The sequence below is a fragment of the Fusarium poae genome, chromosome 3, assembly GCF_019609905.1.
Source record: "Fusarium poae strain DAOMC 252244 chromosome 3, whole genome shotgun sequence".
Lineage (NCBI taxonomy): Eukaryota > Fungi > Ascomycota > Sordariomycetes > Hypocreales > Nectriaceae > Fusarium > Fusarium poae.
In genome coordinates, this window is record NC_058401.1 from 553,834 (window position 1) to 578,125 (window position 24,292).

At 44.1% G+C, this 24,292-nt stretch overlaps 11 protein-coding genes across 11 annotated transcripts; 7 read left to right on the top strand and 4 right to left on the bottom strand.

Annotated features, from left to right (window-relative positions):
- Positions 1-51: 51 nt before the first annotated feature.
- FPOAC1_007552 (uncharacterized protein) lies at positions 52-1,597 on the top strand (the record flags this gene model as incomplete). Its single annotated transcript, XM_044852004.1, has 4 exons — positions 52-405; positions 691-1,024; positions 1,475-1,528; positions 1,581-1,597. The coding sequence occupies 4 exons, from the start codon at positions 52-54 to the stop codon at positions 1,595-1,597; spliced, it is 759 nt and encodes a 252-aa protein (XP_044704674.1).
- A 145-nt stretch (positions 1,598-1,742) lies between these two features.
- FPOAC1_007553 (uncharacterized protein) lies at positions 1,743-2,330 on the top strand (the record flags this gene model as incomplete). Its single annotated transcript, XM_044852005.1, has 5 exons — positions 1,743-1,748; positions 1,813-1,856; positions 2,041-2,098; positions 2,150-2,247; positions 2,309-2,330. 5 exons carry the CDS (start codon positions 1,743-1,745, stop codon positions 2,328-2,330), a joined length of 228 nt encoding a protein of 75 aa, XP_044704675.1.
- Positions 2,331-2,925: 595 nt separating this feature from the next.
- On the bottom strand, positions 2,926-5,036 carry FPOAC1_007554 (uncharacterized protein; the record flags this gene model as incomplete). Its single annotated transcript, XM_044852006.1, has 5 exons — positions 2,926-3,616; positions 3,665-3,853; positions 3,902-4,530; positions 4,583-4,663; positions 4,722-5,036. 5 exons carry the CDS (start codon positions 5,034-5,036, stop codon positions 2,926-2,928), a joined length of 1,905 nt encoding a protein of 634 aa, XP_044704676.1.
- A 2,525-nt stretch (positions 5,037-7,561) lies between these two features.
- Positions 7,562-8,377, top strand: FPOAC1_007555 (uncharacterized protein; the record flags this gene model as incomplete). The annotated part of the gene is made up of 2 exons (XM_044852007.1): positions 7,562-7,950; positions 8,341-8,377. 2 exons carry the CDS (start codon positions 7,562-7,564, stop codon positions 8,375-8,377), a joined length of 426 nt encoding a protein of 141 aa, XP_044704677.1.
- A 1,054-nt stretch (positions 8,378-9,431) lies between these two features.
- FPOAC1_007556 (uncharacterized protein) lies at positions 9,432-9,869 on the top strand (the record flags this gene model as incomplete). The annotated part of the gene is made up of 1 exon (XM_044852008.1): positions 9,432-9,869. The coding sequence occupies one exon, from the start codon at positions 9,432-9,434 to the stop codon at positions 9,867-9,869; it is 438 nt and encodes a 145-aa protein (XP_044704678.1).
- Positions 9,870-10,231: 362 nt separating this feature from the next.
- On the bottom strand, positions 10,232-11,965 carry FPOAC1_007557 (uncharacterized protein; the record flags this gene model as incomplete). Its single annotated transcript, XM_044852009.1, has 1 exon — positions 10,232-11,965. One exon carries the CDS (start codon positions 11,963-11,965, stop codon positions 10,232-10,234), a length of 1,734 nt encoding a protein of 577 aa, XP_044704679.1.
- A 906-nt stretch (positions 11,966-12,871) lies between these two features.
- Positions 12,872-13,316, top strand: FPOAC1_007558 (uncharacterized protein; the record flags this gene model as incomplete). Its single annotated transcript, XM_044852010.1, has 4 exons — positions 12,872-12,931; positions 12,986-13,036; positions 13,098-13,188; positions 13,243-13,316. The coding sequence occupies 4 exons, from the start codon at positions 12,872-12,874 to the stop codon at positions 13,314-13,316; spliced, it is 276 nt and encodes a 91-aa protein (XP_044704680.1).
- A 1,718-nt stretch (positions 13,317-15,034) lies between these two features.
- FPOAC1_007559 (uncharacterized protein) lies at positions 15,035-15,721 on the bottom strand (the record flags this gene model as incomplete). The annotated part of the gene is made up of 2 exons (XM_044852011.1): positions 15,035-15,644; positions 15,714-15,721. 2 exons carry the CDS (start codon positions 15,719-15,721, stop codon positions 15,035-15,037), a joined length of 618 nt encoding a protein of 205 aa, XP_044704681.1.
- An 818-nt stretch (positions 15,722-16,539) lies between these two features.
- On the top strand, positions 16,540-18,062 carry FPOAC1_007560 (uncharacterized protein; the record flags this gene model as incomplete). Its single annotated transcript, XM_044852012.1, has 6 exons — positions 16,540-17,420; positions 17,476-17,578; positions 17,655-17,777; positions 17,827-17,839; positions 17,872-17,955; positions 18,004-18,062. 6 exons carry the CDS (start codon positions 16,540-16,542, stop codon positions 18,060-18,062), a joined length of 1,263 nt encoding a protein of 420 aa, XP_044704682.1.
- Positions 18,063-19,085: 1,023 nt separating this feature from the next.
- FPOAC1_007561 (uncharacterized protein) lies at positions 19,086-19,433 on the top strand (the record flags this gene model as incomplete). The annotated part of the gene is made up of 1 exon (XM_044852013.1): positions 19,086-19,433. The coding sequence occupies one exon, from the start codon at positions 19,086-19,088 to the stop codon at positions 19,431-19,433; it is 348 nt and encodes a 115-aa protein (XP_044704683.1).
- A 3,336-nt stretch (positions 19,434-22,769) lies between these two features.
- Positions 22,770-23,885, bottom strand: FPOAC1_007562 (uncharacterized protein; the record flags this gene model as incomplete). The annotated part of the gene is made up of 1 exon (XM_044852014.1): positions 22,770-23,885. The coding sequence occupies one exon, from the start codon at positions 23,883-23,885 to the stop codon at positions 22,770-22,772; it is 1,116 nt and encodes a 371-aa protein (XP_044704684.1).
- Positions 23,886-24,292: the final 407 nt, after the last annotated feature.

The window sequence follows — 24,292 nt, forward strand, 5'->3', positions numbered from 1 at the left end:
TGCAAATTTGGTCCGTCCCATCGTGCGCACGATACCGCAAGATGGCACCGAATGCGTGGCCCTGAATGGGCTAGGCTAGTTCCCAAATTGTCTAATTTTAGAGCTGCTGTCGCTCAACCTGCTGCTGTCGCTCAACCTGCTATTGACACTCAACCTGCCGCTGTCGCTCAACCTGCTATTGACACTCAACCTGCCGCTGTCGCTCAACCTACCGCTGTCACTCAACCTGCCGCTGTCGCTCAACCTGCTATTGACACTCAACCTACCGCTGTCGCTCAACCTGCTATTGACACTCAACCTACCGCTGTCGCTCAACCTGCCGCTGTCGCTCAACCTGCTATTGACGCTCAATCTGCTATGGACACTCAACCAACTCCTACCGCGGGGACATTATCGCAAGAACCCGTGAAAATAACCCGGGGCCGCCGAAGGAAAATCCTTTCTGACGCAGAGAAAAAAGCCATCGAAGAGAAAGAAGCCAAAGCCATCGAAAAGAAAGAAGCCAAAGCTAAAGCGAAAGAAGTCGAAGCTAAAGCGAAAGAAGCTAAAGCTAAAGCTAAAGCGAAAGAAGCTAAAGCTAAAGCGAAAGAAGCCAAAGCTGAAGCAAAAGAAGCCGAAACTGAAGCGAAGAAAAGAGAACAAGAAAGAAGTTCAGCCGTCCTGGCGAATTATGTCGTTGTACGTCCCAAGGAATCTACCAACACTGCCACCACTGCCACCACTACCACCACTGCCACTGCCAACACTGCCACTGCCACCACTGCCACCACTGCCACTACCGGTTCTATTGCTGCCAACACTGCCAACATTGCCACACATGTTCCTCTCATCGGTAATCGTACCACCAACCCTGGGCAACGAGCACCAAGTTCATCGAGTCGTGCTGTATCGTCTGACATCCGTACTGATGAGCAGCGAAGTCGGCTCAGACGTCGTGTCAATGATGATGACGCTAGTCGCGATGATGATGGTACCGGTCCCAATGAGACGCAACGATACGAATTACGCAACACTCCTCGACATGGTCAATAAGGACTGATTGATTGCGTTGATCGACCTTGCAAAGTTCTGCTCTGGCTTCCCCTTTTTGGTTTATCTCTATACACATCATAGTCTTCCCATGACAGGAAGACTATATCTTACTGTTGTACCTTTGTTCAATTTCTCAGCTTGCGGCTTCTTTCGCTACAGGCTACCCATTTCTATATCTACCTCTACAGTTGAAACTACTCGTTGAGACTCTGCTTATCATAGGGCATATTATTCACATTCGCTTGGATGGTCGTCACATGATATATTCGTGCGATGTTTACTAATCCTTGGAGGAAGGTAAGGTGTCTCTTCAATTTATCTGGTGGATATCGAATTGCTAATGAGTTAAAAGCCCTCGATTGAGCCCGAAACTTCCCACCAAACTCAGAATAAGTACAACTCAGTTCTTCCTTTCTGTTTTGCTGATCCATTCTGACTGTAGCAGCCACACGAAAAACTGACATTCCAAAATTCCGACAATTCCAACTAACCCCATGTATGCCCCCTCGCTTTACGCTGTCACTCTTCCGTCGCTAACTCATTGATAGCATCTCGGCCGCCGTAACCAGATGGATAGCCGATCAGTACTGGCAACTTTCCTTTTCTGTCATGGTTTCTTTGCTAACAACTTTAGTTCATCACGGACCACCAAATAGTCTGAACATCTTTACGGTGTAAACGATCATCTCTAGGTCCATGATCCAGAGCGCATGACTGTAAGTAACTCGTCTTCTACCGTTCTTTTTTTCTCATTCGACTTTCAATCCTGACTCATTGTAGACCCGACCGCATCGCCTCCAGAAACGCCCCCTCCTGTGTCGACGGTTTGATCCCTTGATCTAGCTTCTGATACAGGGCGTCAAGTCGCTCTTCTTCCTGCAGGACCCAGTTGATATGGTCCAATTCGACAAGGTGTAGAAGGACCAAGACCCGGCAACCAAATTGAGCCAGCGGTAAGCCATGGCTCTTTACATCTGCCAATCTTTTACTAACTTGTCCTTACTATAGCGATGTTGAGCTTGTCGCTGCGTATACCACTAACTTTAGCATTTTCAAGCTCCTTCCAGTTAGAGATCAATCGGCATAGATCTTCAGCTCGTTCTTCGTTGCCGGCCAGTGCGATAGTCAATTTTTCCTTGTTGTCGTACCAGTTGCTGTTTCTGTAGGCCAGGGCCCCGGGGCTATTGTCCGTAGGGTCGAAGCCCGCCCGGTAGGGTATGTGTGACCCTTGGAATTACCCAATTTGACGATCAAATTTCACTGACCACATTTTCAGACATGTTTACGCGGACTATTAATGATTAGCTACTGTCACACAGTTAGTATTCTGTCTGTATGGGCTTCTGGCCTGGGTTAACATTGTCCAATAGAGCGGTCGATTGGAATAACTCGCGTGTTGTGTTGGCTTTGAACGTTGGCGTTGATGAGTAAGTCAGCCGTTCGTGTATATTGTTACTGTTTTACTAACTTACAAAGCTTCCTTGTTTTTGTTGTTGTGTTGTGAGAGAGGGAGAATTTTTTGCCATCTGTTCAGGTCAGCAACCACTTTCTTACAAATTAATTCTGGCTAACACTGTTTGTAATAGAGCTTATATTCTTACATAAGGTTTGGACTTATGTTGAGCCCTGTGGCGTTACTGCTCTTACTACTGTTGACACTGTTGCATTATCGTTGAATTTCCGAGCTTGCGGCTTCATTTGCTGCAAGTTACACATTTTGATACCCTTTACTTGACAAAGTAAATAACCCCCACGTTGCATTACTGTTGCACTAAATATACTATTACCGTTGACATTTGCCTTCCCAGTGATGTATGTGTGGAGTCATTTGTTTGATGTGATATTTGTACATACTTATGCTGTGAGTCATGTTCTCACAAATCACAATCTGTTTCATGACCAGATCTCATCCGCTATCTCTTCGAAAAGGCTCGCTGCCCAAATTGTATCATAGTCAAAGAAGGGCCGTGAACTTGTACACCTTTCTTCTGTTCGAGCGACCTGGTATTGTGGTGTTCCGTCAACACTTGTGTCTATCCCAGAAGTGGTTGCCTTTTCACCAAGTTCCATCACTCTTGGGGAGCCAGTGACACCTTCCGACGCCCTTCTCTTGCGTGACCGGTGTAGTGTGATAGCAGAAAGGCTGTTGATTGGACTAACTGCTGAGAACTTGACCGCCGAGTCCCGATGAAGCCAAGAAGGAATATCGGTAGAGCTGGGTGGCCTCCCAGTAATGAGAGCATAATCGAGCGACAGACGAAGCTTCATGTAGTTGCGCGTGACAAACAAGTCATCCCAGTATGCTGTAAGACCCTTTGGTGTGATTGACTCTTCCGTCGTGGGTCTTGATTGGCTTTCGGACTTGGTCGATCTTGGGCGAAGTGGTAATTGAATGGGCGTTGACTGAACAATTTGCGTAATCATCCGACTAATATCCACAGCGCCTTCAAAACGCTGACTGCACAAGTGCATGGCCTGAGCGTGATATTTCGATAACAGTTCTTCGTGATCTGTTCCGCGGTCTCGCGGGGACAATATCTCATCGAGAGAGCTTAGCATGAGAGGGAAAGCGATGTACGCGATTCTGCGACCATGGTTAGTGGCGTTTGAACGAGGAGTGTCCTCTACTCACGCTGAGATTGGTAGATGCTGGGTAAGTCCTTCTTGTACAATGAATCTCACCAATTTTGTAGTCTCTGTTGTCGCGCTATTGATGCTCTTGCCGATACCTCTCAGCACAGAGTCGTCGAGAATTGATACGCCTTTCTGTCTCTGTTCAATCATCATGGCCTCGTGATTCCCCAAGGCTATCTGAGCAGCACTGGATACAAGTCAGCATGCCATATAAAGTCTTGTTTGGAGAGCTCACTGGGCATATATGTATATCACACTAGAGATCAATGTTGTGGAGCGATGAACATCTGGCCTACTAAGAAATGGCTTCACAGTCTGCTCTGCCTCATTTCTCCAGTTGTCCAGGTCCATCTGAGCTGTCCGTACCCTCGTTAAAGTCCTGTCGAAGTTATCCAGAGAGTATGTCAAGTCGAAAGCGTTGGGGCCATAACAGATAGACAATATCTCTGTCAAGATGATGGCCAGACGACATTGAAACGTGAGTATGTCTGCTAGATACTTCTTAGTACCACGATCATAAACCGAAGAGCAATTCAACTCGTCGACTAGATCATGTGCAGTGACAGGCTCAATGTTGACATTGAAACTGGAAGACGTTATCTGAAGTGGTTTGCGTAATCCTAGGGTGACTACTCTGTCTCTCCAGAACAACGACCACCAGAGCATCTTTCTCTTTTTCTTATGGTCAGTGCTGGCACCTGGAGCCTGGAAATTGTGCGCTTGGGCGACTATCGCGTTCTGTATGCCGATTGCGAGCCATGTACTTCCTGCATGTGGCTCAACGGATGAGAATTGAAAGGTGAGAAGGAGAGCTGCCTGGGCTTTGGTGAAGGCGTCTGTTTCCACTCCAAGGTCAAAAAGTAACTTCAATAGCACATGGTCAATTGACGTTTAAAAGATTCGGTGATGCACGTACCTTTGCCCGACGATAGAAGATGCTCCTCGCGGCCTTGACGTTTGTGTACCCCGCATTCTTGAGTACAGCTGAAGAGACAAACTGTGCTATATGTCAGCTACCTTGAAGCCAAGTTGTTTCATTTATCTGGCTCCCTTACTGAAGATGCCGAAAATAGCATGGCTTGGAAAACAAGCAGTGGCATCGTTTTCTTTGTCGCGCCAGCAGTATCTCGGTCGAGATACATATCCCAAAAGTCTTTTTCATTGATGAGAGGATAGTACGGATGCAGGTATAGAAAATATTGGTAGATGAATTCTTCTTGAACGTTTCGCGATGGAAGGTGGAAGCATCGGCTGTGTCTCAAAAAGTCGACATCTTCTTCTGGAAGACGTTGGACGTCTTTGAGTGTCAAGAATGACTGTGTTGAGTAGACGACTTCGAATTGGGTGTATGGAGCTGATGGTCTGTCCATGTTGAGCTGGGATAATGTGTCTCTTGCTTGATTTGGTATGACTTGCAGTATGTAGTTAATGTGATGTGTGTTTGATACAAAGTGATCTGAACAACACAATCTCTTGGCCAAGGACAGACGGATACCATGGTCAGGTGAGCCGTCCCCGCATTTCCATTGCCGAGATCCAGTCGAGAATCAGCCTCAATGCCGACTAGTGGTAGTGTAAAGAACACATGAGTCATGGAGGTAATTGCCAAAAACGGAAGAAAATTGCAGATTGTTATTAAGACACTCTCGAACGCGGCCAAAATAGCAATTAGGTTATGCTCCATTAATCTCAATGCATTCAAAAAGTAATTGCCTCTGTTATTGAAGTTATCCAGGACCATTATTCTCATTTTTGGCATCATTAAGCGCAAGTTCAGGGTAGCGTCACATCAACATGTCCCAAAGAGGTTAATCGGCCCCGTAGAATGCCCAGGTGTAGTACCAACGCCGCATGAGGAAGTTGGCCTTGAAAGTTCGCCAGACAAACGGAAGTTGACTACTGTAAAATAATCACTGCTCCGGATACTGAGAGTCTTTGGATCAGCTTTAGTAAGTTTCTCGCGCAGACATATCACGGCCTTGATATAAGACTTCCTTTCCTTCTGGACAGAGCCTTCCTTAAATTATATCAGCTCAGCCACATCAATAAATGCAATACTGCTGGGAGTATGCTTACCAATCGCGGTAAACAGCAGAGTTGGCCATTGTGCATTCCTTAGCGGTCGATCGTTCAATGAACTCAGTAAAGGTATTTTCAAGAGCACTTGTTACCTGTCTGTTCAAATCTGGCTTAAGATCACTTGTAGATGGTTCAATTGGTGCAGCAGCAACCAGCGACGAAGCGCCAAGAACGACGGCAAGTACCTTGAGAGGGATGTATATATCTGCAAGTTAATCGGAACAGAGACCAGTCTTGATAGTATCCAATGATGGAAGATTGAGTTCAAATCAGAGAAGAACAAATTAAGTAGCAGATATTTGACAAATATGATCTGCAAGAGCCCTACAGTCCCTGCGATGCCAAGTCGGAGTGTTTCCTGTAAAGAGAATAGCGTGGAAATGTGTCGATCCTTGGCGGATTTCGGTCCATTTCTTACGTGGTGCGGGCCGGCATTACGATAACCAGAGCTGTGCCCCTGTTTGACCATGAGGCACAGCTTTAGGCAAATATTCAGTGTCTTTTGATGTACGATACCCAAAGCCATGGGTTGGTAACAGAGAGTTTTGAGTCAGGACGATTTCACTCCGTCTGAGCTAAGATTAAGTTTCATGCAGTCAGCTTACGAAATGGTTGTTCTCTAACTCTATCTTGATCTGTGATGTAACCCAATCAATAGACCCTACCCACGGGGATAACCAATACCAAGTGCGGTATCAAGTGCAGAATGTGGTCAGACACTGAGCGAACACTAATTGAATCACAAAGTCCATATTCGACGACTGACAAAACGGAATTTCCGAGTCTGAAGGTTACCCAATGGAGTGATGCGGTGTTGTAGATCGACCGTAAAGCGGAATTATCGAAATACCATGAGACAAAATGCGGGAAGTAGTTTCACCAATCGGTTTAATAGGGTATCTTGTTATGGGACCAAAGAATAGCCCGTGTTCTTGAATGGCTGTGTTCGAAGAGAAGAACACTAGAAGCTCTCCAGATAGGCAGAACTAATCGCACTACTCTTTCAACCTCAGGGTGACATAAGCCATGAAGCCTTCGAAGAGTCTCATTCACAATCGCTGCATTGCCAACTTGAGAAGGGAAGAATAATGTGATGAAGCATGTCACGATCCACTGAGAAGGTAGAGACCTAGACAATGTTAGGTTCAAGTACTGACCTTAACTCTTGTAAAAATACAACCTTCAACTGCCTGGACAACAACCAGCCAGAAGATGAATAAACTGAACCCTTCCGCTTGGATTATCGACACCACATGTGCAAACCATCATCTTTGAGTGCCTTAATATTAGATCGTAGGCTCTATAAAATCACAAATAAGTCAACTTCTCTTTTCATGAGTTAACGACTTTAGATTACTATATAGTTAGACGTTGCAAATATCAGCAACGATAAGTGATCAAAGTCCCATAATGAGAGTTTGAAAGCGTGATTCAATTATACTTCTCGGACACTACAAATTGTTTACATCTTTAAAAACCTAGGGTGCGACTCTGACATGAGGACATGGTAACTAGAGAATTCTGACTCAAAGTATAAGCTCGAAGGTTATTGTGATAAACTGTAATAGAACATTTTATTGTATTCCCGTGAATAAATCACCTAGCCAGGTTATTATACAATGAATCTTAAACTGCTTTGTAAATTTACTTGTAAAATGTCTTATTTTTTAGAGTTTCCCATAACCTATATAAATCTTTAGGATTTCCACTTTCTCTACATTCTTAGCATCCCTCCATATCATTCCATCAACCTCCAAGCAATACATCTACCACAAGACACTTCACCACGGTTACCTCACAAATAATCCCCAGAGCAATGAAGCCTGTCAAACGATCCGACTTGGAGGGCTTGGCTGACGCACGGTCGATGCTCATCCTTGACATAACCTCATGGGGTCTCAGCTTTATCTACGAAACGATCAGCCACAATCCAAGCCATATCACCTCCAAGACAGGCAATAAGACCTTTCCTACCGAGATCTGGCTTGAGATCATTTCATATGCCAAAGCCGAGAGGCATGATCATGCTTACAAAGCAGTCTACCCCGTCGAGATCCAGTCTATCCAAATGGATCGCGGCCAAACGGAACCTGCTTTGGTCTGTAAAGGCCTAGAGGAGTGGAGACTTTGCAAGATGTTCCGAGGTGAGGATTGCATCGAAGCATATGAGAAATACATCAACAAACCTTCGCGTGTAATCACAGAGTATGAAGCGGACAAGGAAATGTTTACGAAAAAACGTCATTTCCTAGCATCGACAGTTGCTATGGAACCTGTGTATTCAATTCATCTGTCACACGTGGGGAGAGATATCGACTTCCTTTTCTGCGATGTCAATCTTTTAGACATGATGTCTAGGCTTGAAGATGAAAGTTGTTCTTTTTGCAGGGGCTAATGGGTGGGGGGGAGATCCAGACTTTGTGACCGCTTAAAGTCGAACGACTTTGAAGAACTCTTGTCTTTCTGCAGTGAGCTATAGGAGTCAACACGGTCTTTTTTGTTTCGCTTGATTAGACTATGTAACCAAAGGCATTGCCATGAGATGTCCCCATGGTAAAGAATGGCTACTTGGCAAGGAATATTACGCATTTTTAGGTTCAGAGAGGTCGGCTACAAAGAAAAATATGTCTAGGGCATGGAGCTATCGTTGTCAATACTTAAGCATATCTCGAGGTATAGAAAACGGGTTATATGTAGCTGAATTATAACAAATTGATTCGAGTTAAAAATCTATGATCCCCCAATTGTATATCCTCTTACTTCTTGGCTATGCGCAATTTCTTGACATGATATCCCACTGCTTGCCATGACAGAGAGCTTGTTCCAGCTAACACACTGTGTGCTATCCTCACACTTTGTCCTGTAAGTTTCAGAGAGTGCTGCACTACTTAGTTGTTATTTGAAGGCCTCGAAATGTGAATATTACCATCATGTAATAGATACCACAATTTTCAGATACAAAACAAGATTGGTCACGATTGTATAATTCGTCAACATGTCTTCAAAATATGCATCACGCCACGCCATAGTCTATGGTGCATTAGAACACTTGTAACTCTTATCATCCCAGTCTTTAGACGTCACTGGTGGATATAGTTAAGTAGGGTCATTCGTAGGAACCTGGGCCCAAATGTTATTATCGATAACCTGCAGGCCGCTTCTATCTTAGTAGGCATCTGAAAATTAATTCTGCCTACCCGCGGGAAGAAATATAGTGTCAGTCAGTAGTGGTAGAGCGGATTCAAGCGGCCATATATCAAGCTAGTTCTCTACTAGCCTCGTATTTGTAACTCATTTATAGGCCTGGAGTTATCGGAGTTAGGTGTTAAGCTTATTAAATCCTACCTTAGGCCCCATTAGAGATAGGACTGGTAGACGATGCAGCGACAGAAGCCCTATTCGAATCAACAACATAACCAATCAACTTATATGTCATGATGTTTAAACTTGTTTGAGAGTAAAGTTTAATTTACAGAGCTGACAAATTGTAGATGGTGTCTCGGATTCATTTTCGTATTTATGGACTACCCAGTTCAGTGTATTAAGAGGAATTAGTTCTATTCATTCCTTCAGTCATCAAAGTATCGACACTCTACCTTGAGACCTCCATCTCTTACCTGTTTCAACAGAGTTATACCTGAATATTTATCTTACACACAATCGTCCTCTGACACTCCATACTCAACATGTCTCCCCTCATCGCAGACAAGCCCCTTCTCGGCCCCCTCCTCGGCCTCAACACCTGGACCTTTGCCATAGAAGCACTACTATACATCCGCAGAACCCCAGCACTTTCCAAGTACAACGTCAGCTTCGACCCAGCTATTGTTAAAAAGGAAAAGGCCGAAAAGCTGCCTGCTTATGTACAGTGGCCAGCCGACAACTTTAACAACTTGCTTGAGCAACCTACCCAGTTTTACGCAGTGTTACTCGGCTTGACTTTCTTGGGCGTCAAGGACAAGATCACTGTGCATATGGCATGGGGTTACGTTGGTCTGAGATTCATCCACAGCATGATTCATGTCACTACCAACAACGTGCTCTTGCGCTTCCCAGCTTTTGCCGCCAGCTCAGTTGTCCTTTTGGGATTGACAGCTAAGGCGGCTTGGGAGCTTCTCTTGTGATCTTATTATTGGGGAACTATGTTGAACTAGTGGTCATGTCTTGAGGCATTGGGAGAATGCTGCGATGACTAGATGCACATGTTGGGGCGGTTGTTAGGGTTAAGAAAGCTGAAAGTAGTTGTCAACAGATGAATATCGACGAACCTTAACCTCCATACGGTACGTATCAGTCCGATATTGGTGTAAACAAACCCTCAGCTCTGTTCGACATTATAAGATTGAATCTTACGGACTCATACATAACAAATGATGTGCCTCATGCCTCAGCTTCCTTTGCAAATTTAATATCTTTTCCGCGATGACGTTTCCCTCACTTGCCTTCTATTCCAACCTGTCAACTTTTGGCTGTCTTTAACGTGCTCTTAGGATACTGCCTCTGTAAGAAGCTCTACCATGGCTTGACGTGTACTCGGGAAGTCGTCGATCAATGATGAATTGACTGCTATCTTGATAGCCGTATTTCCTCTCACATCTTTAGAAAGTGGATCAGCACCATGGTCAAGTATAGCCTTGGCCATACTTATGCTACCGTGGGCAGCTGCGAAATGTAGCGGAGTGTAACCAAACCGCACTGTCGCTCCGGAGATATCAGGGTCCCGGATACTGGCGTGAACATCGTGACCCCAGTAATAATACTTAGGTTCTATATTACCCAGTTCATTCCAAAAGATAAATGTTGCTCGTGCGTGTATATCAACACCACGATTGATCATTTCATCCACGAACTGGGCAAGTTTGGTATTTTCTTTCTTTCTGCCAGCAAAGAGGGAAAGGCAGTGCAGTGGCGTCCATCCCTCAGCTGTAACAGCACAAGGGTCAGCGCCATGAAAGAGAAGTATCTTTGCTATTTTCAAAGCTTCGGATATTGACTTTGCGAATCCATTTAACTGCGAGCCCCGACTCGCTGGAGTCAAGGCGCAATGCAGGGGTGTCCATCCATTTGTGTTGATGCAATTGACATCAAGCCCTTGACTGAGAAGAAACTCCACAATATCACACTTGGCCCCTGCAGCTGCATAATGCAGTAACGTTTCGTCATAGTTATTTTTGGATCTCAAAGCTTCACTTCTCTGCTCTGTTGGAAGAGAGGATAAGTATAAGTGCAGCGTGTTGAGGTTGGAGCCAAATGCGGCGGCATGAAGGGGACTAGCTCCAGATTCATTGTCCCTGCACAAAACGGAGGGATATTGACCAAGGAGTATACGGATAGCTGTCTCATTTAAACGCACCACCGGTCCGCTTTGGTGTAATGCGGCTGGTGAACCAAGGAAGTGCAATGCCGTCTTCCCTCTGTGGTCAGTACCGTTTGGGTTGGCTCCCTTGTCGAGCAACACTTTCAAAGCTCCTACCAGATTGATATGTCGAGCGGCAGTAATGATAGGCGGCTGTACATTAATAGTGACATTTGGGTTAGCTCCAACATCGACCAAGTGCGCTATCAAAAGTTGTTGCTGTACATAATCATCACCACTATACTCGAGTTTGAAGTCGTCTCCGAATAAAGTCCTGAAGTTCACTGCACAATGCAGCGTCCTGTCTAAAACATCTTGGGAAAATGACAGTTCGGAAGTAAGGACTTCAGCAGAATATGCCTTCCAGCTCCGTGCTGCCCAAAATAATGCTTCGTTCTTGGCTTCTGTTGTCCATTCCTTCCATGCCAATAAAGCACGTAGGATAGTGACTTGACCAGTAATTGAGGCTTGAAAAAGGCAAGAGTTAACGACTATATTTCTTGCTTCTGTTCGTGAATGGAGGTGCTGCCATAATCGCCAAAGCAGACGTTGATTGCCCACACGTGCAGCCAGTGCTAGTGGTGATAAGCGATGCTCGTGTGCCGATGAATCACCAGCGACGTCGACACCAGCTTGCAGTAGCAGATTCACAGAGTCAATGTTGTCTAGATATACCGCCACATGCAGCGGAGTCCCCCAACAGCCATCACCTGCGGACAATAAATACGAAACCTCGGGGGAACTAAGCACTTCTTGCAAGGTCGATAGGTCATTTTTGCAGATTGAGGCGTGCAGAGGGTAGTCAGATTCTGCCTTTCTGAACGTATCCTTGATGCGACCAGCAATCGACTTGCGTCGTAGCATTATTTGTCTCTTGCGAAGTTACGGTAAACCCGGGAATCAAGAAGTGAAGGTTTGTTGGTTGTGTATGTGGGAAAAGTGCGCAGTCTCGGCTGACTCCACCTCGGCTCAGTTTGCAAAGCATAGTTTTACTTACTAACCCGGCAGCCCATAAATTTGCTTGAAGCTAGCCAGGATATTATCTTGGCACGCCTGAGTGGATAGGATATAAAAGCTTTGCCAGTATAACAAAGAAAGACATAACATCATGAATCATACTAATAAGTATCTCTATCAATGTATTGAGCGTAGAGCCTGTCAGGTGACATGGTAAAATGTCCAGTGTGAATACAAAAGGTTATGGCAACCAGCCTTTGGTGCTTGCATATATGTTGAACGAAGATTTGTGTAATGCGATTCATTTCATGGCCATGTAACAAGAAAAATTCAAAATCTCATAAAAACAGAAGAGATGCCTATACGGAAGCAGACGCCGGAGGGGATGTTGTCAAGCCGGTGAAGTTGCGAGTGTTCTACGGATCGTGAGAATTGCAATCCCACTAAAGAGTACTGGAGTGATCGGGATCTGTCTTATTGTGTGACAACGCACTCGATAGCATCGCATGATCATGATATCTGTCAAAGGCTTCCACCATTGGTACCCGTAGGTTACGCAGTTATCTTGTGGCTGATAACACTAAGTGCTGTTCACGCTAATGATATACATCTTGATTATCCATTGGCCCAGATTGATCTTCACCTATCTCTGTTCGACGTCATAGGCTTAAATCTCACGGACTTATATAGAACCGAGATTATGCATGTCTCACTTTCGTCTGAATAAAACTTGATATCCTTCCGGTTCATTTCCCCTCACTTCATTCCTCATCATCAATCTTTCCATTCTATATATACGCTTAAAGTACAATCATGGCGGTTTCTGTCGAAATAAGCGACGCAGTGTTCTGCCAAGAACACATTGCAGAAGTTGTCAGTATACTTTCTCTGTCCTCAACAAAACCGTTTTACTGAATAGACAAATAGTGCGAAGAGTGCGACGCAGACTTTCGCGAGGAAAATGATGCATTCTATGGGGTTTGTCCGATGATTACTCATTACTCAATGAGCAACACGACTGATGAAAGTAATTCCCCAGTTTGACCCGATAGATCGCGATGCCCTTCCATCTCCATCAGCTTCCGCGAATGATGACGGCGTCTATTTATGCGATACACACAAGAACAGCAGTGAGTTGTACAGATTCTATCATGATAAAACAGCATCTAAACTTTAATTAATAGTCTGTAATCAGTGCTTCAGTTGGAAAAAGCAGCTCGTGAGACTTCATAAAGAAGCAAAGAAGCGTGGATCTTAGACTAGCGTCTAGAAGTATATCACACCTTGACACGGAATGCCAGAGAGGGCAATGTGTACATCGACAAGAATCAATCACAAGATCTTTCAATCAAGATATCTCATAACACTTTTAACGGAATGTTGGTAGTAAGATAGCATGTTCAATTATACACAGGCCTTGTGGACCAGCCATCAAATACATGTCCCGAAATCTCTACATGTATATTCCTACCTAGACGCTCATCCTCACGATCATAGGATGCTCTGACGTCATGTAGAAACAGTCGTCACGAGCGACCGCTCATTGCTGAACGATTGGTACTAGTTCTGTCAAGTATCGTCTTATACCAACGATGATCTGCAAATAGACTCTTCATCTCTGACCCTTGCGCATATGCCGCAGCCGTCTTCCCATTAGCACACTTTGCCTTTGGATTCGCCCCATTCTCTAGCAAAAGCTTCACCAGTTGAACATTGCCACTCAACGCCGCAAAGGCCATTTCTGTTTTACCAGAAGTGTTCAATCTGTCCGCATTCGCTCCATGTCTCATCAAAAGAACTACCATATCATGATCACCATTCCTGCACGCCAGATGTAGCGGTGTATTCCATTTAGCATCACGTTCGTCCGGGTCGGCGCCGTTTTCGAGCAATATCTTTGCGATGGAGATATTTTTAGGAATACTCTGGTTTGCAACGGCTAAGCATAGCAATGGTTCACTTTTGGCCCCAACAAGAGCTTGCCGATGAAGGAGCAGCTCTACTAATTCAATATCACCAGCTGATATGGCGTGCCAAAGAACACTAGGCCTGTTGTCGCTGCCTCCGACATTACCAGAGACTCGACCTTTTTCAAGAAGTAGTTTTGCACAAGCTCGATGTCCGTGGTGTACTGCATACCACAAGGCTGTCAGTCCGTTAGAGTCTCGTGTGTCGGGGTGAATTCGGGCGCTAGACAGAATAGATCTGACAACACGTTCTTGACCGGCCTCAGCTGCATGTGAAAGCGCCGTTCGACCATCCTTGTCGACTAATAAGCTGGATATATCTCTTCTGTTCATCAATTGGCTGACCAGATCCTCATGCCCACTTCGAGCAGCGATGCATACAGCTGAACTGATCTCATCACTTGTGACTGTCGACAACGCGCCGATGTTATTGGCCAATATGAACCAAACCGTTCCCGTGTATCCTCCCAACGCCGCGTCCGATAATGAATAACGTGGTTTGAGATCATGGTCTACGGGTGTATCGTATCTTCCTTCGTTTTCTTGATATCTTTTGGATTTCCGGGCTGTTGCTGGTGTCTGTAGCCTGATGTACAAAGACCTTGCAGGATATCGTGTAAGACTGAAAGTATTCAAATCGATCCACTGAAAGTCGCTGCTCATGCATCGATCAAAATGCTCCATTGTCAGATACGTGTCCCGCAAATGGACTGCAATCAGTTTGTCCCTCTTTCCAATCGCTGTACAGCAGAGAACACAAAGACCACGTCCCGATGTATCCTGAGGTATAAACGGAGCCTCCGTCTGGACACCTTTGTTTGTTATGGTGAAAGGACTGTTATAGGGTACAAATGGGTTCCATGGTATGATGTCGCCTGAGCTTTTGAACGCAGCAGGCGTCGGGGCAAGTAAGCCACCTCGAGCACCAGGGAACCTCCAAGCGAATAGACTGTGATCATCAGATACTCGCATTATTTCTTCTTGGAGTCTATAAAACGCCTTGTCGCCCTCACCATAAAGAAGAGGCATCTTCTTTGCGTGTCGTTACCCTATCAGCTGCCCAGGACATTCTTTGTGCGATGCTTGTGGTCTCTAAATCGTCGCTATCAGAAAGAATGTATTGTGGGATACTCGTTCTTTCTGACAAGATGCGAACGAGGGATGTCTTTGTACCCAATTCCTGCCAGTGCTGATCAAAGAAGATAATCTCGTGAGGCGCAATAAGCTCTTGAAGGGTCCATCCTCTGGTAAACCACCTGCTGTCAGGTATTCGGGAAGTGGTCGAAACATCTGCGAGATATACGTAACAAACGTTGGCCTCCTGGTAGTATCGATACATGGAATTGATGGCCTCCGAGAGCTCTGCGCTACTTGCTTTATCGATACAACAGGTGTCATCCCATATGTAATCGAAACCATTTTGCTCAGCTACACGGCAGCAATTCCGCAGTTTATTGTAGCCTTTTTTCGCTTTCGCACTTTCGAGTCCGATATCCTGAAATAGAACCTCTTCTTGGTCCCAAGTGTGAGAAAGGATTGCGTAGTCTGGTACATCATCGTCGGTGAAAAACTGGAGCTCAATGCTCTTCGTGTTGATCAGACGCATGGCTGAGGTCTCGCTTAAAAGATAGTTGACGCATGTTAAAATCTATGAAGGTAGGAATGTTGTCAACTCCGATACTGCTTACGTGAGCATTTACCCCACTCTACAGTAGTATTGGCCGGGGTCAAGCACTGATAATAATTGACTCGTAGATAAAATCGATCAAAGAACAGCGTATATTATATAAGAATGTTACCATCGAGTTATCTGTAGTCCGTTACAAGATACGTCTAAGACTCCTTTCTGACGTTAGCACTGAACCATTTTCACTCTCAATAATGTAAAGCGTCTTCATGTTCCCTCCACCCCAAGTCAAATTTGTCTTTCCAAAATTAAATGCCTTCGTCGAGACAGCCACCCGGGGTATCCCATTCTCGCAAAACACAAACACAATACCAATTGTATAGAGCTTCGTATCTCAGCTTCTGGTATCTCAAGTCAGAGTTATCCCTACGCATTGCGGCCTCTGCCGTCATGTACTTTTGAGAATCAGGAGTGGTTTAGGTGATTCTCATTCAGATCCGGCAGTTGATTTTCACTCATATGAGATCCGATCATAGTACAGCGAAAAATAATTTATCTCTAATTGATACAAGTTGTAAAATCGCCAAGCTGAAACAAGTGCGGCGAAATATACTGCGAAAACAACACTGATATATATGAATTAAAACCCCAGGCTACCTCTACCGTTTTATTCATCCCCGGTGGCGGACTTTCATTTTAGTCTCCGAAAGTCCGCATGTGTCAGAAAACTCCGACAGTCGAGTGAGTATATTAACTCTCAACCAGGCATTAAACTATATGAATATGCTGTTTCTTTCTCTACTCACCCACAAACAATCAAGTCCCTTTATCGTCTTCCAGAAGCTGCAATATTTCAAATTCCCTGGACAACTGCTCAACATTTAAGAATGCCCTTCATTCAACCTCCTGTCCAACCCTTGCCGCCCGACCTAGATGTTTCGGGCTTGTCAATCATCGTCACTGGAGCTAGCTCGGGTTTGGGGCTTGAATTCAGTCGTCAATACCTCATTAGAGGCGCCTCTACACTCATTCTTGCTGTCAGAGACATCGCCAAAGGCGAACAGACGAAATTGCTTCTAAAGAGCGACCCGCAGGTTCTCAACTCAAACAGACAAGCCGACATTCGGGTGATGCTGTTTGATGCAGCATCATATAGAAGCATCAAGAGCTTCTTGGACACGGCGAATCATGAACTAAAACAACTCCATATCTTGATGCTCAACGCGGGTGACAATGGTTTCAATTACGCGCAAACCATCGATGGTCATGAACGCACGATCCAAGTTAACCATCTCGCGAACGCAGCATTAATCTTTGGCTTTCTTCCTCTGCTAGAACAAACAACGAAGCAATCGGGGAAACAGACCCGGATCTCAGTCACAGGAAGTCGCATGTCCATTGCTACCCCCCTTTGCAAAGATCCTGCACAAGGAACGGCACAAAATGTGTTGCAGTACCTTGACGATCGAAGACATTTCCAAGGGCTCACGCGCTACGGGGACTCGCAACTGTTAATTCTACTTTTCATCCACCGACTAGGAAAGCTCTATGATTCAGATACAGTCATCATTAATAACTTCTGTCCCGGCATGGTCAATACATCCATGACCAAGAGTCTTCCTTGGTACATTCGTGCCCCAGCAGCTACAATGAGGAACCTCAGAGGAGTAAGGAAAGTAGAGCAAGGTGGGTGGATTGGTCTGAACGCCGCTGTAGTGGCCGGCCCTGAGTCTCATGGTCAGTTGATCAGTGACACTCAACTCGAACAGTAAGTGTGATCACCACTTCTATCCACACACGGTCCTCTACTAATATATCGATAGCGTCGACTCCTTTTACAACTCTGAAGTTATTCACGCATTGGAGGAAAAGATATGGAGTGAGACAGTAAACGATGTTGCAAAAGTGGTAGATGCACCAGTGTGGGTAAAAACAAATTAGAGGTAAAGATTTCATAGGCATAAAAGATTAACTATCGCCCCGTAGCACCTACGTTGACTAGGGCAGTGAGGTGATCAATATCACGCCGCCATTCCTTCAACAGCGATTTTCCCGTCACCAGGGTGGACTAGATCTGAAATACATTGTCTTGAGGCGTGGTACTATTCTACTTCCAATTTTAGCGGTAAGTAATACCTCAGATATTGCATCACAAGGACGCACTGACACGCTAGAACCACGAGATAAGTTCTCGAGCTGAGTTCTCACTTTCAGGATAGAGGATGCAAAGCAGATCAAAAAGGTTGAACAAAACAGTGTCGCCAACCTCGATACCTGGTATTCAGTCATAGATGATACAGAAGGTGAGTATCGAAATGAGTGACGGGCATCACACGAATGCTGAAATGTAGACAAGAACTCCGAGATTGCTCCCAAGGAAATAGACTTCACGCGAAAAATGACTGGATGAGATAGATGCCCGCCATGAAAATATGCTTTGCGCTAAGTTATCTATGTCTCAACTGACTCGATTTCCAATCAGCTAGCCTGAGGTACAGTTAAAGATTATTGTTATTAGCTGCTCTTGGGCTCTCTCCGTCCAAGTAGTTAGTTTCCTCAACTGCAGCAATTCTTATGTTTGTTATTTAAGAGGAGCTCGCTGGTTCCAGCAAGAAAATACCCGTGTCAATCTACCAGCCTGATATACTTAAACCGAATGGTTATAGGATATATGTTTTTCCTGATAGATGTTCTTTTGATAGCTGGCATTGTGTCGTACGAGACCTGCGAAAGTGGTTAGCCATGTCTAGCAAGAGACCGGGGTTAACTGACTTTGTTCGAGGCTGCAAAAGGAAGAAGTTTCTGTTGTAAGATCCTGCCTTGTCCTTAGGCTCTCTGAGACTTAACAATAGCAAAGACTTGTCGAACTCTTTTCGTTCCAAGTATTTCAACCTTGAGAGAGGGCTCAAAACTGGCAAGACGGATCTTCGTGATACGGGAACCTAGACCTTCTAAGAGATCCATTGTGTAATACCTTTTGAACAAGTCAGCTTAACACACTTCTTGAGCGTATCGCGGCGTTTCAAGTCCTGAGATGAAAACTTGATATATTCCTACATTCCACGGAATTTATTGTCAACATGTGCGAACCTTGGTACTCCCAATTTTAGAAGTCGTCTCCGCGTCCTTACAAAGAACACTCAACATTGGAGGCCTTGTCTGTAGGGCCATCATGACATGTCATTTTTCGAAAGAATTAACTACGACAAAGCCCATTGAGGGGCATAAGACATTCAACCACTTCTATGTTCTCTTGGATATCATTGTCAGTAGCTAACAAAGCATTAAATAGTACCATGAAAAAGGAAAAGAAGTAATAGTCTAAGCCTCAAAGTAACTATCGCAGCATTTCTTTGTAATATGCTGTTTCAGACAAGAAATGAGAAGACAATGGCAAGGCATCCATCCATCCATCGTACTTGAAAAGTATAAGATGACTCTTCATTCCGCCAATTCTTATTCTATTCCTTATCAATATACACTCCATCGACTGCAAGAACCGTCATCAACCAAGACACTGCTGCACTCTCACAATCAAACATCCTCACCACACACACGAAGGATAGGAGTTACTTCTACATCTACCGTCAAAATGACACAACTACCACTCAAAGACGCCGTGGTCGACTATTGCGGAGACATGGCCGCAGACCAGGGGCAGCCCGATCAACGCATTGTCAACCTCATCCGCAAGGGTATTAGAAAGGTATGCAAAAGGCACAAGATTCGCGGCAAGAACGCCAGGATGAAGAAGCTAATGAAAGCGGCGATGAGATGGTGATCCGCATGACACAGGAGAGGGGATATAGGTGTCAACATGCGAGAGGAAAGACGTTGAGAGATAGGTAGAAGGGAATTAGATATAAAACCCAGTACCTTCGTTGAAACTACTAATACTTGCAATCACAAGAGATTACAGCGATTATATAATATAGTAAAAGGTTAGGTATATAATTAAGTTTAATTATCTATAATATTAATAAAATTAGCTTTTATTTTAGCTTTTTAACTTTATATTAAACTCTTAACTATATATATAAATTTCTTTATCTATAGACTTTAATTTAAATAGAGTTTCTTATAATTTAAACTATTATAGCTAGAATATATTAAAAAGCTATTATTTAGAATATTTATATTTATTTTTAATAATTTAAATAAGAATTTTTAATTTTATAAATTATAATATATATTAATTTATTATATTTTAAAAAATAATTTATTTTTTTATAAGGCTAATTTTACTCTTAATATAATAATATATTATATTAAATTATTATATTTCTTATTAAATTTACTATAGATTTTCTTAAAAAATAAAAAGGCTAAAGAATTATAAAATTTTATAATTAAATATAATTAATATTATATTATCTTTAATTAATAATAATTATTTTATAAAGATATATTTTAGCTTTTTTATTATAAAAGTATATAGACCTTAAAATTAAATTAAAATTATATATAAGGCTTTAATAATCTAGCTATAAATATATTAAAAATACTATATATATTACTTAGCTATTAAGCTATTATCTTTTAATTAGATTATAAAGTAATATATAATTAATATTATAATTATAATTTAAATTAGCTTAATATATTATATATTAAAATAAGATAATTTATATCTTTTTTCTTAATAATCTTATTAAATAAAGAAAAAGAAAGTAACGTACATGATAAGCGGGTGCAACAGACAAGCGAGTGCAACAAAAAATCCCGCAATTTACATCTTCTCAACTTAATCAATTAATTTTCAACCACCAAATATGCCAGACCCAAATATTGAGGCTAGGATTCTTCTTGCACTTCGTGCCCTTCAAAATGACCCAAAATTAAGTCTCCGACGCGCCGCAGGCATCTACCAGGTCCGTTATTGGACTTTATATCGCCGACAGAAGGGTATCCTTTCTACGCGTGATTCTATCCCAAAATCACGCAAACTATCTGATCTAGAAGAACAGATCATAGTTCAGTTCATTCTCGATCTGGATTCGCGAGGGTTTCCCCCGCGACTGCGTTGTGTTGAGGAGATGGCTAACCGATTGCTCGCCGACCGCGAGACGCCGCCTGTCGGCAAGCGCTGGGCCTCTAACTTCGTCAAGCGACACAAAGACCTCAAGACGCATTTCCCCCGTAAATATGACTACCAGAGAGCCAAATGTGAAGATCCGACCATTATTCGCAACTGGTTTAGGCTCGTAGCAAATGTAATTGCGAAGTATGGCATCCGACCTGATGAAATCTACAACTTTGACGAGACTGGCTTTATGATGGGCGTTATTGCGAGCGGAATGGTCGTCACAGGTGCTGAAAGGCGTGGAAGACCAAAATCAGTGCAGCCTGGAAACCGGGAATGGATTACAGTCATTCAGGCGATCAATGCCGAGGGCCAAGCGATCCCGCCGTTCATCATAGGTGCGGGCCAATATCACCTCGCCCACTGGTACCGAGAAAGCAACCTCCCGGGCGATTGGGCTATTGCGACGAGTCCTAATGGCTGGACAGATAACGAGATAGTCCTCGAGTGGCTAAAGCACTTCGACCGGTGTACTACCAAGCAATCAAAGAATCGCTATCGTCTCCTGATCCTCGACGGACACCAAAGTCACCACTCGGTCGACTTTGAGAGATATTGCAAGGCAAATAAAATCATCACGCTTTGTATACCGCCTCATTCGTCTCATCTGCTGCAGCCTCTTGATGTCGGGTGCTTTGGCCTGCTTAAGAAGGCTTACGGGCGAGAAATCGAGCATTTGATCAGATGCTCCGTAACCCACATTTCCAAAACCGAGTTCTTGCCGGCTTTTTACACCGCCTACCAGGCCACAATGACAGAGAAAAATATTAAAGCAGCCTTTAGAGGAGCCGGACTTGCTCCTCTCGACCCAGAAAGTGTAATCTCGAAGCTCGATGTGCAGCTGCGGACTCCAACGCCTGTGGAGGAGGTAGTTAGCCCCTCGACCCCTTGGGTCTCAAAGACCCCAAAGACTATCCTTGAAGCCGACTCTCAGCTTGAATATCTTGAAAAGAGAATCAAAAGGCATAAAAGTAGCTCTCCAGAGTCAATTCTAGAAGCATTGAGGTCTTCTTCCAAGGGAACAAAGATAGTTATGCATAAGGTTGCCTTATTAGAGGCCAGGGTCCAAGATCTTGAACAGGCAAATAAGATACTAAGCCGGCGGCGGAGGGCAAAAAGAACCCGGCTACAGAAAGGAGGGGTGATGACAGTAGAGGAAGGAAGGCAAGTAATTGATCAAACGGATGTTGATGCGCAGGCGGTGGCTGGACCATCGAGAAGTGGTGGTCAAGGAGGGCCTCCGCGAATGAAGGAAAGGCGCTGTGGAGCGTGCGGCAAGACAGGACATAATGCAAGGACCTGTCAGATACTTGTCGCTATGTCTATGGAAGAATATAGCGATTAATTTTACTTAATTAATAGTCTGTTGTGTTTTTATTGCTATTTCTATCTGAGATGTTGTGATGTTGTGTTGCACTCGCTTGTCTGTTGCACCCGCTTATCATGTACGTTATATAATATTATTATAATTTTAATAAAGCTTTTATTCTTTAATATAGAGTTAATTTTATTAAACTTTATTAAAAAGTATAGCCTTATAGCCTTATAATATTATTTTATTATTAAAGTTTACTATTCTTAAGTATCTTATTTCTTTATAAAATAATTAAAATCTCAGTCACGCATAATAAAACCCAGTAAATATTATCATTTCTTGGATCTGTTTTTCCAAATGGCCATATATCGCAGTGTTTTCTAGCTATGGAAGGCATTATCAAGGATCGTTACTAACAAAGTGTGGAAGTAATATACCTAAGATTCTTTGCCTGGATACAAGAGATGTGGCAACACTTATCTATGATCGTGTTAAGGTCTGCAAGTATGGCATAGAGTTGCCTCAGGACCATTCTACAAGCCAAAGTCCAAGTCCGAGTGCGTTAAAGACCGACGCTAAGCATTTTCTCAGATTGAAACGGAATGATACGACGAGTGAACTGGAACCTCGTCGTTACTACGGATTAAAACATCAACGACTCATTTATTAATCTAATACTATCTACTTGATCCACACTAAATCAGATCCCAATCCTCTGTTCAATCGTAAAACCACCACCACTTCGGCTTCTCCTTCGGCTGTTTGCTTGGCCTGGTCCGTCTGGGAAAGCGAGGTCGCTCAAGATCGTCGGCCTCCACTCTATTGTAGGAAGCCTCCCATTCGTCCACCATAGCTGTCAACTCCCACTCTGCAAGTCGATCCCAAGACTTAATCACTCGCTTTGTATTCCAAATCCACCTCGTCGAGCCAGGTGACAGAACGTCATCTACCACCACACCTCCTCCAGCCTCGACAGTGTCCCATGTCTTCTTCTCAGCTTCAATAACATCATTGAGGTGTTCAAGCTTTTTAATGGCCTGAGTTACCAAAAGCCTATTCGGTTGTATCCACGGGATGAGTCGTGTCACCGTGAAATTTATCGAGTCGAGCATGTCGAGCATCGAGGTATCTTTGGCTAGGAAGGGGTACCACCAATGGTCATGATGCGGTGATGGTAGCTCCCATTCCTGCCTTACTTGTAGTAACGCCGCCCCCGCAGTATCCAACCAGGAATACCGTTCATCAAGCTTCTTTAGATTTTCAAGTGCCTCCAGGTTCATGTCCCTCACCTTTTTCCAGAGCAACGCACAATGGTTTATTTTTTGCTGTATCGTAGGGCTTGTTTCGAAGAAGTGCACGAACCACAGCACCCATTCGCCTTGCAGCAACCTGTATCCAAACTTTTCAGGATGGTCGTCGAGGTCCTCTGGGGCTGCTTTCTTGGCGTCTTTGAAGAATTCAAGTACGCTGGGGTCTGGACCTGGCACTTGGCTGGTTTTCCAGAGATATAGGCCCATGTATACTCTGTTTATCTCTAGATAAAGCATACCATCGAGATAGGCAACGCTAGCTTGACCATTATGTTCAAACGGGAGCGGGATTTGTATCAGGAGAGGTAGAAAGGCGTCTGTCCACTCGCGGTAGATGTACGAGATAGGCTTTGCAAGCGGTATAGACAAGGGGGTTATTTCTAACGATTCCGTAACCCAAGCTGGATGGCTTGGGATGTTGTCCACAACATATCGCAAAAGGAAACCAAAAAGGAGGGGCAAGAGGATAATGGCAATTGTCTTCAGGACAATGGACCACCTTGTCCTAAGCCGAGGTTGTACCATCTCACAGTGAGGCTGTTGTGTCTCATGATGCGCCAACGACGCGCTCCACAGATCTACAATATCATAGTTGACATTGAGTATCTCAACCCCGTCATGCGTGTTGCCGTCCGAAGACGTTTTCGGATTATGGAGATGTATTGTTGATGTCGTGCCCTGTATGGCCCAGTCTGGATGGATGCATATCCTCAGGGTGTGTATTTCTCCCGTCTCACCTATAATGAGAGGAAGATTCATACGGTAGGATAGCGCGGGCTCTTGTGCAGGGCTGGCAAGACCATCGATATCAATACTCGGTGAGCTATAGCTTCTTTCTGGGCAGGCTAGGGTCGATTTGCGCGTCGACGATGAAGTGATACTGGTGTACGCGGGCGCTGAGTTAGGGACGGGAGGTAGTGCGGGACTCTCTG